Here is a 14266-nt window from a genome sequence, read left to right as displayed (position 1 = left end):
ATATAATATAATATAATATAATATAATATAATATAATATAATATAATATAATATAACACTATTAATTAAATAGATAATAACCAAATAACCATCTCTGGGTTTTTTCCACAGATAAAAGCCAGGGAAAAAAATAACAATATTGGAAAAAAAAAAATCAAAATGGTCTGGTATTGTTCAGGGGGCCATACCAAATGTGGAGGCAGACCGTTTCCGGCCAGCGGGCCGTAGTTTGGGGACCCCTGCTCTAAAGTGATTTTTTTTTTTTTTCATTTCATATAGTATAATCAAAGAATTATGGTATATTTCATTATACATGTGTAGCCTATTACTGCATATAATAGTGGCCACCTTTGTATTAAATATGACACTCATTAAACTCATTGCCTACCATTGACAACAATAGACATCCACTTCACTGAAACGGGGAGGACTGGCTTTGAATGTATATGTTTCATTGCAATGGACGGTGGTAGGGGAATGATCACTGCTAGCCAATGGCGTAGGTTTGAATAGGGACGGTAGGGACATAACACTACCAACTTTTTAGGATGCTCAAATTATCCCCACTAACTTTTAAGCAACCTTATTTGCATTATATAATGACTTCAGTTATATAGGTCATTTAGATTGTCTTCCTATATGTTGTAAGGATAGAATTGATCCTACCATTATTAACTGAATTACAGTACTTTTATTATATTCAGTCTTACACTGACCCCTTTTCACTCGCTGAATGTGCCAGTCCATTTTTTATCCTAAAACGCACGTTTGATTGGCTGATGACTTGACCCCCCACCCCCTCACACACACACCCATTCACAGCCTGACAGAAATACAACATGCCACCTTTCCCACCCCCTTCAAAGACGAGGGATATTAGAAGTTTTTTTCTGCCAGCAGCAGCTACTGTAGGTAATGTAAAAAGACGTCAATGTTTTGGAGGCGGGGAACACTCCACTAATTTCGCTACTGCTACAGTGCTTCAAGTCGATTTTACTCACTGAGATTTCTTGAAATAAGAAAACAGCTAGCTGAAAATAAGCTTAACAGACCTATTTCAAGGAAAAAGTTTGTATATTCAATCTTAAAAGAAAAATTTGTTTGTCAGAAATGTTCTTAATTCAAGAATATTGTTCAAAACATTATTTGAAAGAAGTTTTTTCTTGATATAGGTGAAAAATGACCAACTTTTAGATGTATGGGCTCAATATGAACAAAAGTGATATTTACTAAAAGTAAGTGCAAGAATCTGACACATTAATCTGTTAACTAGCCTTTAACACTCAAAAAAGATGGAGAAAATTATTTGACTAGATTTAACAAAAATTATCAGGGTAAGACGTTATAAATTTGCAGTGTGAAAGTTAGTATAGCTCAATGCAGATTTATTTTGCATTAATCATTTAGCCTATCAATTCATTAGGTTCATATTGGTGAGAAATGTAGCCCTGACCTCCATTCACTAAATATGTTTGGTCTTATTAATGCCCCTTCCCCAGAAAAGAGTGTACATGCAGGCTGTTATATCGTCCCTACCAATATTTAGACCAAACCTACGCCCTTGCTGCTAGCTCTCCCCTATCAAAATGGATTGGATGTATGGCGCCGTCCATGGCAGCCAATGAGTTAAATGAGTGCCGTATAAAATGTTAATTATAAGGCGAGCCACTTACTTTATAATGAAGTAAACATAGAGTGATGTAATAAAACATGAAATTTATAGCCACAGCCCACAGTGATATGTTTTAACAAAGTTAATAATTTGTGCAAACATTTGCTTCTCTTCCAGGTGACATCTGTTCTTAAAGCAGATGAAGCTTTTGTGTTAGCATATCATTTTTCGTGACATGGCAAAAAAAGTCTTGGCAGCTAAACAGGTGAAAATGCAGACATGTATAACTTTATTGTCTAAAATAAATACTTTTGTGTATTGGGGGGGGGGGGGTTGTTTTGTTTTGTGTGTTTTTTTTTTTTTTTCAGATTTAGCATTGGAAAGAGATACATATAAGACATGTTTTTTTTACGTTTTCCCCCCAAAGTATAATTTAAAAAAAAAACACAAAATGTCCGATGGCGACGTGTTAGTAGTCTCGAGCTTGCTATCTGCAATTGGCTTCTTTTGCCCTGCCGTGGTTTGTTTGTCTGCCGCCTTCGTTCAGTAGCCTCTACCTTGCGCAGGTATTTGAATGTATTTGTGGTATCGTTATCACCTTGATTTACCCTTGGGTTATTTATAGTGATCTCCGTCGACCTGTTTGTCCCTGACCCTTTTTGTTATCTCTTTTTAACGAACGCGTGTTTTTGTTTGGCTGCAATAAATCCGCTTATGCGCCACTTTTGTTGTCTGTTTTGGGGGTCAACCTTGTTTTCAGCATTCGTGGACCCTAACATTATGTATACATATTTTTTTATAAATAGTTTTTAAGCACTTCAAATGTAATAATTATAAGTTTTAAACATGTTACTTTCCCACTGAATTATTTTTAAACATGAATAAATCATAAAAATGCTTGTCTTTATTAAATGCTTCATTGAGAGAGTCAACTCAAATCCTCTCAAGCTGCTTACTTACACATAATGAGTTGCCACAGCAACTGTTTTTTGAAGCACAAAGAAGCGAGGGATCACTGTATTAAAGTGTGATTATTACAATGTGTAAAGTCGAATATAACTTCTGATCATCAAAATTTTGATAAGTAAACAAATAAATCTTATTTCAGCTGTGGTCTATACAGATGGAAATTGTTTAAACTTTGGCCAAATTAGAGATATTTACCCTTTTTTGGGTTACCCTTCACTTTGAGAACATGATTTTTTTAGTCACAAATCCACACAAAAAATATTGCTGCAATGTAATGACATTTATTTTGAACACCCCACTTGGCAAAATGTTTCTATGGATTCAGTGAGACCAAAATCCAAATGTGCATACTGAATGGACTCATCTCTTTGGCATGCATAGGATTTGCTTCAATAACACAGATTTGAAAGACTTTACCATAACTACAATCATATTGACAGTGACATTCACTAGATACTGCTCACACGTTATACCAACATTATGTGGTACCAAAGCTAGACTGACAACTCGGGGACTTTGAGTCTGTGAGCATGAAAATTATGCATGACGTGAAACTGCTCTGAATTCACTGTGGCACATCTGAAAACCACAACAGGATGGAGTCAGCTAGAACTTTGCATGTCTAGATTTCAATTTTAACGGGAAATCAACCAAAACAAAACAAGATATGTTATATTGACTGCTTGTGGTCTGATTGCAGCAATAACATTCATGAAGTTCACAGTTCTGTTTCCGTACATTTCATGTGGCTGTCTCAGTGATGCTTTTATAGCACTTGACTGGCACAGAGACAAATGACAGCTGGTCACACACAGGTCTGACACAGATGTAATATTGCTACAAGGGCTCCCTAGTGGGGCACCAATGTCACAGACAGGACTTCCTAAATATACATTTTTCATTACAATGGTCTACACATCAAGTGTGAACATTTAACAGTGCACGCTATTTTATCTACAGTTGATCTCATTTCCCGACTTTGTATAACATAGTATAAACCAGCATTTTGTAAGACATTTGATAACATTGCCACTCGCCACGTACATGATGAGACGAAACACCATCAATAGATGACACAGGACATTAGGACAATATTAAGTGAGAGTTAAAGTGCAAAAACAAATGTACAATCATCAGATAGGCTACAGCAAGTTCTGCCTCAGTTGGACGAGAGACACTCAGGAAGAACACTTATTGATTGAACGTTTGAGGTGACTCTTCACTCCAGAACATTCAAGTAGTTGAAATTCCAGTGTCGGTCACAATTTGAATGGCTCAGAAATCTTCACGTGTCCTTGAGGAGTGAGGTTCCACATTCAAGAGTGATCATTCTATGAGCTCAACGAGACATCATTCGTACAAACTCTGTGCAGAGAAGAGAAAAGGTTGCTGTTGTCAGCTGCCGTACATCGTGAGCATCATCATCTATAAATATTTCAACAAAGTATTTTTACCTTCAAAGTCAACAAGCCCATCACCATTCAAATCAACCTCCCGCAGAATATCCTCCACTTCATTCAAACCCACCTGGAAAATGCATGTTGAGGTGTTTGGTAGTCATCTCTAAAAAAAAAAACCCCTCCATTTTATTGTAGATGTCATGCCAATCTTACCTGATGGCCCAGAAGCTTCCGCATTGCATCTCGAAGTTCAGACGTACTTATGGCACCATCTCCATTTGTGTCAAACTAGCAGACAATGCAGGGGAACACACAGTTTTTGAAGGAACAATTAGGCAAACTAATATATAAAAGAGCCATTCTTACCTCTCTGAAGGCATCTTTTAATTCTTTTACTCCAATCATGTCTGCTGTTTCGGCAAGGAGTTTTGGACCCATCAACTCTACAAAATCCTCAAAATCAACATGACCGCCCACTAAAGAAAAGTACCAAAATCATCACAAAATTATTTTACGACAAAACAAAATCACAATATAATCGAAAACAGTTCTTACGGTTCATATTTATCTGCTGGCTCAATTCAATCAGCTCCATTTCAGTGGGCATGTATCCCATAGTTCTCATGCAGTTTCCAAGGTCTTTACAGCTGATAAAACCGTCTTTGTCCTTGTCAAACTCTTTAAATGCATCCCGCAACTCTGTTTAGCATAGACAAGCGAAATACGGTATTCATTTTGTCTGATGTTTTTACTTCACTCCTTGGGTATTTGTTTTTGGTGACTCATTTGTGAGGACAAATAAACTTACCATCCATTTCCTCTGGACGTAGCTCTCTGTCCTAGAGTGAGAACACAATAAATCATGTGTCAGTACAAGAATAAACAAATCCAACATGACTGATGCCCAAACAAAGAACAGCAAAGATCTCCATAAAAACACTTTTAACATAAAAGAGTATGAATATTTTATGTTGAATGGGCTTTTTTCCCCCCAATCATCAAGCATCATAAAACTTTATTACCAAAACTTTGTGAAGGCGCGTTCCTATTCTCACCCTCCCCAAACTCTTGCTTACAATGAATGCAACCTTTAAAGGGCAGAGACGGCGGCAGACATAACCCAGAAGTGACAGGGGTTAACAGCAGAAGAAGAGCTGTGTCTAAACACAACATTGAGGCATGACATAAGATCCAAAGATTTGACGTTTGAAAGGGGCTGGAAACAACTACAGTAAGACTCAAGGAACACAAGCTGACTATTGAATATGGAACATCAGCACTTTCTGTCACTTTGACAGTCAGGTCATCAAACGTCAGCAAATTCAGTGACAGAATGTTGTCGTCTACTTGCTCACATGCAATCCATTCCAAACTGTATTAAGATAGTCTTATGTGTCAATGAAAAGGGGCGTGCAAAGTATTTTCTCCCGATGCCAAAATGTGAGATATACATGTGTGCATATACAACCCCTAGCAAAAAGTATGGAAACACCAGTCTCGGACGAGCACTCACTCGGACATTTTATCATGTTGAACAAACTCAGATAAAAGCTTGAAAAAATAATGAATTAGTTTCAAAGTGCAACTCTATAGCATTCAGAACCACTAAAAGAAATGAATACAAAACATTGTGGTGGTTAGTAAATGTTAATTTTATAGAGCAAGTGCAGGGAAATATATATGGAATCACTCCAATCTCACTGGAACAGCACCAAACAAACGTTCCAGCATCATCACCTTGTCCAATGCAGATTCTTGACTCTTGACACCTTGTCCAATGCAGATTGGATCTTGGTGATTATGCTGGAACTTTGGTTTGGTGCTGTTCCAGTGAGATTTACAAAGATGACTGCCTGAAGGAAAACATCAAAATTCCCTCAGTCCTTGATGATAGGGGGCTGCATGTCAAGCAAATGCACTGGGGAGATGGCTGTGGTTAAATCTTCAATAAATGCACAAGTTTACATTGAAATTTTCGACAGCTTTCTTATCCCTTCAATTGAAAATGTGTTTGTCATTTTCCAAGATGACAGTGCATCATGCCACAGAGCTAAAACAGTTACAGCATTCCTTGGAGAAAGACTCATCCAGTCAATGTCATGGCCTGCAAATAGCCCAGATCTCAACCCTATTGAAAACCTGTGGTGAATATTGAAAAAAATGGTCCACAGCAAGGCTCTGACCTACAAGGATGATCTAGCAACTGCAATCAAAGAGAGTTGGCACCAAATTGATGAAAAATACTCATCAAGTCCATGCCTCAGAGACTGCAAGCTGTCATAAAAGCCAGAGGCGGTGCTACTAAATACTAGAGTTGTGTTTTGATTGTTAATTCTTTGTTTGTTTTTCATGATTCCGTATTTTTTTTCCTCAGAATGGAGTGATTCCATATTATATATTTCCCTGCACTCGCTCTATAAAAGTAACATTTACTGACCACCACAATGATTTTTATTCATTTCTTGTAGTGTTTCTGAATGCTAAAGAGTTGCAGTTTTGAACTAATTAATAATTAATTTTATAATAATAAAATAATATTATTATTATAATAATAATATAATAATAATTTTTTTTCAAGCTTTTTATCTGAGTTTGTTCTACATGATAGAATGTTTGAGTGAGTGCTCGTCCGAGACTGGTGATTCCATACTTTTTGCTAGGGGTTGTATGTATATACTGTAGATATAGAGAGATCTGAGCCAATATTCAAAGAAAGAACCAGAAAATTAATTGACTCCTCAATTCTATTTAAAAGTGTGCATAATGGAAAAAAAACAAGCAATAAAATTGACTGCACTGTAAACAGAAGCTTAACAAACAACAAAAACTCCAAAACATAGCTTAATGGCAGATTGCAAGTAACTATCTGATGCATACCTCCACCGACTGATCAAGAGTGTGCAGCACCCATCTGAAGGTGCGCTGCTCTCACTGTTGGTTTTTATTGGTCAATATCTTGTTCACCTGCCTAATTTTTCTAATACTCATGTTGCTGCCTCTTGTGTTCAATTACGGTATAGTTGCACGGGGCTTATTGATTGCGCCGGAGGCATGGAAACAAAAAAAGTACTACCTCGTATTTGTACTCAAGTAAAGTACAGATACACAAAAATGTACATTTATGCCGTTACATTCCACCATTGGTGTTTGGAACATTTGTGAGACAATTGTTGAGAATGTTAACATACTGATCTTCAGCACGGCACACTAAGTGACCGGAGAACAAAACTTTACAGTATGTTCAGAAACTCACCAGATGGTTCATTAGGTATACAGTAATAAAATCCAATTTGAGAGATGCAGTAGCTTTGTTTTGGTTGACATAGTCTGACAAGTGTAATTTAACAATACAGTATGTGTATGTTTTGTTGTCTTGTAGAAATTGACTGGATTCATAGTTAAAAGTATAACAAATATTTTACTCCATCATGTAGAGTGCTTGAAAAATATTTTTGCAATTTTTTCCTATAGTTTCCACACTTGTTTACAATCTTTCAACTTTAGTACATATCAGGCAAAAATAACCCAAATAGACATACAATGTTGTTTTTAAATGGTGATAATATTTCCATAGTTATAAACAAGGTATTTAATTTATGCTTCGGTTTTGTACAGTAACTCTGATAGTTTTGAACTGTTATCAGTCAAATAGCAAAACGAGTGGAAATAGAATGCTCTGACGTGGAAAAAGTAGGTCGTTGTAAACCTGTAGAGCTGTGAAAGCAGTCTGTTTGACAATGTGTCTTCAGCCTAAATAATGTCTATGTTTGCATTAAAATAGACAGGTGTTTGCATGTGTTCAGACCTTATTTACAGTTTGCCTGCACTTGGTCCCACCTCAATTGATGAAGACAAAGCTTTGCCCAAGCTTTTTTTCTGAGTGGAGAATTGTATGTACATATAAATGTGATTTACAATAGACTCTATTGGATCAAAGATTGCTTGCCTAGCTCATCTGCTAACAGGCCACTGTACTTCTACATCTTAAATTCATATTCTCAAACAGAGTGAGTCTACACAGACCTATCTGCAAGCATTGTTTTAGAGTTGGAGCTCATTGATATTGTTAGGCAAGACGGGAACATTAATGGAATGTATTGTAGTTGCAAGTGAATTGTGCAAGAGACCATGACGTAGAAAATGTTCACTATGAAAACAATTTAAAAGCATCGATAAAAAGGCCTCCTGCCAAGTTTCCATTTAGCACGCATTACAGTTTGCTTGACACAGGAACAATAAACATATTCAGGAGCGGAAAAGGACATTATATTTCTACAACCACATGAAAACAACATAATGACCACAGCGCTTTAAAAAAAAAAAAAAAATAGCTGGAGACAAACATTTCTGCCATTCATTTGGAAGCAGTTCTACACACACACAGTTGTGCAGACCCAGCATTACAAAGCAGGCTTCAGTTAAATTCAAATGCAAAGAGAAACTATAGATAAATTTAACGCTCAGTTCTAATATAGTTACCAACAACAACAAAAAAACTATTATTTCAATGAAAGGCAGGATAGAATGCACAAGAATGGAACTCTTACCAGGAGGGGTGAATCTAAGCAGTTGCCCATACCAAAGGAAAACAATGGCATCAAAAAGGACCAGGAAGGCCTTTTCTCTGTAACATTTGGAGCTTGACTTTTGAGGGGAGCATATATTCTGGTTTCAACAAGACCCATAATGACGTAAGAAAAATCCAGTGCCGATGATGTGCTATCAACTGCCTTTTTATGTGTGAGAGTTATAACTGTAAGCTTCCCAACTGATATGTAATATGAGTGAAACAAAATGCGAGGCTGTGAGACAAACTAAGCAGACCAAGGATGGAAACAGGAGTACGCCTATTAAAGGGGCGGTGATCCAGTGTTTTCATGTCCCTCTGATCAAGCTATACCGTGCAGATGCTGAAGTAAGCAGCATAATAAGTTCTGTTTTCTGAATAATGCCGCGGAATACGGTGTTACAAATCAACTCTGGCAATCACATTTTTAAAGATTAATTCCTTCTCTTACTCAGTTGCATTTTCCCTTCAGAGTGGTTTATTTAATTCATATGTCATGCATCATGTTGGTTGCTGGCCTACCCCCACCCCTCTCCACACACACCTGTCATCCTCTCTCTCCTGTGGGGAGAGACAAGGTCACTCTGACCTACACCAGTCAAGCTTCCTGTCAAGGAGCACACTAAGACTGTGAGGAAGCAGCACATACTTTCTATTGAAATGGTCTTCACGACATTGCAAGGTGTAACGATGTCGGAAGAGTAATAAACACTGATTTTTCTCTTTGCAAGAAAAAAATGGAACTAAGTCGATATGAGTCAAATAACTTCAAAAGAAATGATGGTTGAAATGGAGCCCGCGGCATTTTCACATCAGTTCTCTGTGAACACACAGTTCCCAATAAATCATGCAAGAAGTTATATTTGGCCACATACAGATTTGCACTTCAACTGACACATTTCCTCTACCCTAGCACAATCCACTTCAATAGGAATGGGCTCTCATTCAGAAGGTCCGTAGGAGGATCTATTACATAAGAAATGAATTTGTACAACAATGATTGCCTGATGTTTGTCCAAAAATGGTAGTATTTACAGAGTGTATAAGGCACATTTGCATATTGGCAAAACATGTGAGGTCAGAGGTTCAGTGCTAGTATACAGGTATGTGGTCTATTAATCATATGGGGCTTTGCAAGGCAAAGGCCCAGATAGTAAAATTCCCTTTTTTTTTTTTTTTTTTTTTTTTTTTTTTTTTAAATGGCGTTTCTTCGGCACACCATTCAGCCCAAACCTTTTGACCGACTGTCAGCGTTCGAATATCAAAATGACCGGAATTTTTGCGCAACGCAGGGAATTTTCCAATGACCCCTCCAAAATTTTCCGTTCGCTCGTAAACATGGGTTTATTGAAAAAAAAGAAACATTTTTTTCTAAATGTCTTTAGTCTTACTATTTTGACCAAATCGCACAATTTACACATAAAAAATTTCAGCACGGTAATGGGCATGAAACTTGTGCACAGAATATGCCAAAAACCTACGGTTCCCCCAAAATTCACCAAAAACCGTCCAATTCATTTTTAATGGGATGCCACTGACAGCCATGTACGTCCAAATTTCCCTTTCATTGTCAATGGCAGGAAAACATACTAGTACTGTAGGTCCTTATGATTTTGGACCATTTACCATGACACACCATTCATGGCACCCAAGTAAGTTGATGCCATTGACAGCCATGCACGTCCACGCCATTGACGGCCATATATGCCTAAATTTACCATTCATTTTCATTGGCAGAAAAACGTGTGTGTTTGTGATTTTTGGCCAAAACCTACCATTAAAGCCCATTGACATTCAACCGGTGCCCATGTAAGTTGATGCCATTGACAGCCATGCAACAGAACGTGTCCCCGAAATGTCACCAAATCAACAGGAAGTGACCTGATATTAATAGGGTGTGTCACCCAAAATGACCCCCCAAAAAAACAGGAATTGTGGAAAAGAACCTGATAGATCCGTGTCTACCACAACAAAATTTCTCCAATTGCAGTTTCTAGAACGTAACTGAGTTTGAAAAATGTAGCGTATACCAATTTTGCAAACTATTGAGTAGACAGCACATTTGAATGTAAATTGAAACTCGTTGGCTGTCATTGATGGCAAGAGATGTCCAGACTATTTGTATTTGACGTCTATTGCTGTTAATAGGTGTTTTTTGCACACACACCCTTTATTATATATTTGATGAATAAATAATAAATTAATAAAATACTAACACAACAAAATTTAAATGAATAAAAACAGATACAGTACACTCTGGCTATGGCTCCCAATAACACAAAGCTCAAAACAACAACAACAAAAAAATGAATTATGAATGTTTTAATTTCATAATATTGAACTCGTTGTCTGCCATTGACAATGAATTGGGAGAAGTGGCAGTGAATGTCCAAATTTCTCTGCCATTGATAGCGCTAGACGTCTAATCCATTTTGACTGGGAGGGCTGACAGTAATCATTTGTCTTGCGGCGTCAATGGCAGACAAAGAGTTAAATGGGTTCCTTATTAAGGGTTAATATTAGTGCTGCAACTATTACTCGAATAACTCGAGTATTCGATTAGAAAAAAAAAGATTTGAATTAAATGTTGCTGCTTTGAGTATTCGTTTAATTAAAGTGGGGTTGTAAAGGTTTATTTTGAAAGTGTTTGCTTTTAGTTTTATTGATTTGAGTGGATACACTGCCTTCTGGTCCGCATCATTTCACATGGCTGAATCCACCTTCTCCCTGTTAAGACCAACATAAGCTAAGTTGTGGTTTGAGCTAATGTTTTTAATGCATTCGGAATTTAGTTTATAAGTATGTTTAGCCGTTTTTTTGTGGGAATATGTGAACGATTTGTTAAGAGCATTGTAAAAAAAACATTAGCATTTTATTGCATTTAAACTGGCGGACTTTGCTATGTAAGTTAGCCAATTGTTGTTTTGTTGTACATATAGCCTCATTTATTTTTTATACCGTTTGAGGCTCAGCTCAGGTATTTTAATTTTTCACGTTCCTTATCCGATTACTCGATTAGTCGAACTAACAAGTTCATCGAGTGATCGACTACTAAAATAATTGATAGCTGCAGCCCTAGTTAATATTAATCCCCATCTTTTACTAACTACCACAGCACATACTTTGTGACCTTGGTAGCCAGTGAATGAGTAATCAGCGATCATTTGCTGCCAACCCTCTCAGTTCAAATGATTTGGATTTCTATCTCCTTCAACGAGGATCAAAAAGTAAAAAGTTGTGATTATAAAAGCTGAAATATTCTTACTGGGCTAACCAACCACTGAATTTTTCTCATGTAAAATATGTGCTTTGGCTCAATGAACACAGCAGAAGCACATCAAGGACCTCTCACCTGGCCAAAGAGTGAATTGAGGACAGCACGAAGGTTGACATCCGATGCAAAAGAAGCAGCGCTGGACCTCCGGGAGCGGCGAGAGGAAGTGCTAGACAGCGGCACCGGCGAGCTGGCAGACGGCGGGGACCTACTGGCCCGACCGCCGCTTTTGGTCAAACTGGCCCTCTTCTGGTCCCTCGGTTCGCACAGGGGAGTCCTATCGTCATGGTTGTCCGAGAGAGGGGGCATCCTCGGGAGAGGACGTGCTCGGTAACGACGGCGATGCTCCGACTCTGGCGGTGGCTCTGGTTCGGGCGGTCCGGCTGCGGGTTGTCGCTCCTCCCGGTTGTGCTTCCTGCGGCGGTGGTGTCTGTGTGCGCCGCGTTCTCTCACGCCGTGACCGGCCTCACCGAGCGGTTCAGGTGGATCCGGAAGGTGGCTGTCAGATGCGTGGGGTCGACACTTGACCCGTGTGGATTCACCTCTGTCCCGGCTGCCGGTGAGCGTAGGGTGGCACAACGGTCTCCGGGCGCTGACGTCGCTCCCCGCAGACAAGTAAGCGTCCTCGGCGGTTCCATTGCTTTGGAGCGCGGCAGCTGCGGAGGCTGCGGGACGGTGATGGTGATGCTGATGGTGACTTCTCCGACTCTCAGTCGTGCGTTCGTGGACGTGCGTGGATCTACTCGAGGACGTTTTTAGCAATGATGTTTTGGAGTCAGATTGTGGGAAGGAAGCGCTCATTTCGGCCGATTTGCTTTTGTTTGTGGCGGTGGGTTGATCGTCGCCATCACACGTCCTTTCCTTTCCATTGTCGACCAGTTTTCTCCAGCTCGCGATAAGTAGCAGTACCTGGTTCGTGCGGTGTGTGGTAGTTACACGTGTATGGCAAGAAGAGAGGTCCAGAAAACGCAGCAACAATACTGACTCATTCATGCGCAACCTCGTATGACCCTGTATTCTGTCTTTATAATGTTGCTTTTGATTCTTGAAATAATTTTAGTCCCTTTATGGACTTGGCTCTCGGGCTACACATTCACTCTGTTCTCTGGCCCATTACATCGAGTCCTGCAGTATTTGTTACCTTGATTGAACCGTTTTCCCTCTAAATTGACCAAATACCAGAATGTTAGGAATACTATTTTATTACTATATTATAATACTATACAGTATATATACTGTAATATTAGCAAAAAAAAAAATGACTAGATGAATTTAAAAAAGGATTTTCTATTTTAAATACAATGCCAATTATATTCATGCAGAGGCGTAGCGTCCCATTAGGCAAACCAGGCAATTGCCTAGGGCCCCCCAGACAGCAGGGCCCCCCAGAGGGCCAACAGATTTAGCACGCGCAGCTTAACTGCACTGTCGCAGCGACAAGTGTAGAGGGTGTTTCATACCATGGAATCATTTGGCAGATTTTTGTAACGATTCTGTTATCAAACCCAATCAGCGCTAACCATGTCACATAGATTATGCAAGTTTAAGAAAGTCCAATCAGCTATTTATACCACATGATTGCTTAAAGAGTGACTCACCAAGTACTCTCTGGAAAGACTTAGCCAAGTTGTTCGACATTGATTTTCCCAGGCCACCTCATTATTCATGTGACTACTTAAAGAAATGATGATTTTTCCCAAAAAGTCTATTAATGGGTCTATCGTATTCCTCGTCGAATACTCTATAAGAAAAATATAACACATATGCATCTAAAATAATCCTAAACAATTTTATTAACAAATTCTATACTCATTTCGGTCAGTAGTACACTAATCAGTGGTTTTTACAGAATAATTTAAATTTGGTGGGTCATAGGGCCAATCTGACTACTGATTTCACACAAAGGTATATACCTCCGCATCCGATGGTGGTATTTTTGTGTTGCTACTCTTTCTTCTATTGCTCCAAGTCCAACTGTCCCCCCTTACTTGCACACGCTCGAAGGGCACCATGTTGCTTGTTGCCCGGGGCCCCCGGGGACCCTTGCTACGCCTCTGTTCATGAAATACATTTAAAAACCATTCCAATGAAAAATTGATCCATGAATAATTAACAAATGCTAATTATTCTACTATAAACTAATTTCTAAGACATTAAAAGTTTTTATATTTGTCTTTAGACCAATCCAGGTGCAACCTACCTCTTTCTCCAATTCTTCTGAAAAATAATCTGTAAATAATCAATATAAAATTAATCATATTGACAGTCAGGATATTACTTAAATGCTTACATAATTTGACATATTTCCCATCCACTTTGAAAGTTCCTCCATCATTTTGTTGAATTTTCCTTTTAAACCCTAACTTTAATTAATTTTTACCTCTTAGATTACTTCATCTGGTTCATTCTAAAATCAAATTCAGGCCTTGAGCACATGTGCACAA

The 14266-nt window shown here is 38.4% G+C and overlaps 1 protein-coding gene across 2 annotated transcripts; it reads right to left on the bottom strand.

The window, feature by feature from the left end:
* Positions 1-2851: 2851 nt before the first annotated feature.
* cabp1a (calcium binding protein 1a) lies at positions 2852-12774 on the bottom strand. 2 transcript variants are annotated; one of them, XM_057832369.1, is made up of 7 exons: positions 11901-12774; positions 4790-4820; positions 4537-4680; positions 4348-4457; positions 4195-4269; positions 4036-4108; positions 2852-3946 (listed from the first exon to the last, which is right to left on the bottom strand). In XM_057832369.1, the coding sequence occupies exons 1-7, from the start codon at positions 12621-12623 to the stop codon at positions 3921-3923; spliced, it is 1182 nt and encodes a 393-aa protein (XP_057688352.1). In that variant the 5' UTR covers positions 12624-12774; the 3' UTR covers positions 2852-3920. The 2 variants fall into 2 exon arrangements, with proteins under 2 accessions (XP_057688352.1, XP_057688353.1); XM_057832370.1 differs by lacking the exon at positions 11901-12774 and adding an exon at positions 8529-8891.
* Positions 12775-14266: the final 1492 nt, after the last annotated feature.

This window comes from Corythoichthys intestinalis, chromosome 3 (genome assembly GCF_030265065.1).
Source record: "Corythoichthys intestinalis isolate RoL2023-P3 chromosome 3, ASM3026506v1, whole genome shotgun sequence".
NCBI lineage: Eukaryota > Metazoa > Chordata > Actinopteri > Syngnathiformes > Syngnathidae > Corythoichthys > Corythoichthys intestinalis.
The sequence above is the reverse complement of the archived record's forward strand: the minus strand, read 5'-3'. Positions and strand labels throughout refer to the sequence as shown.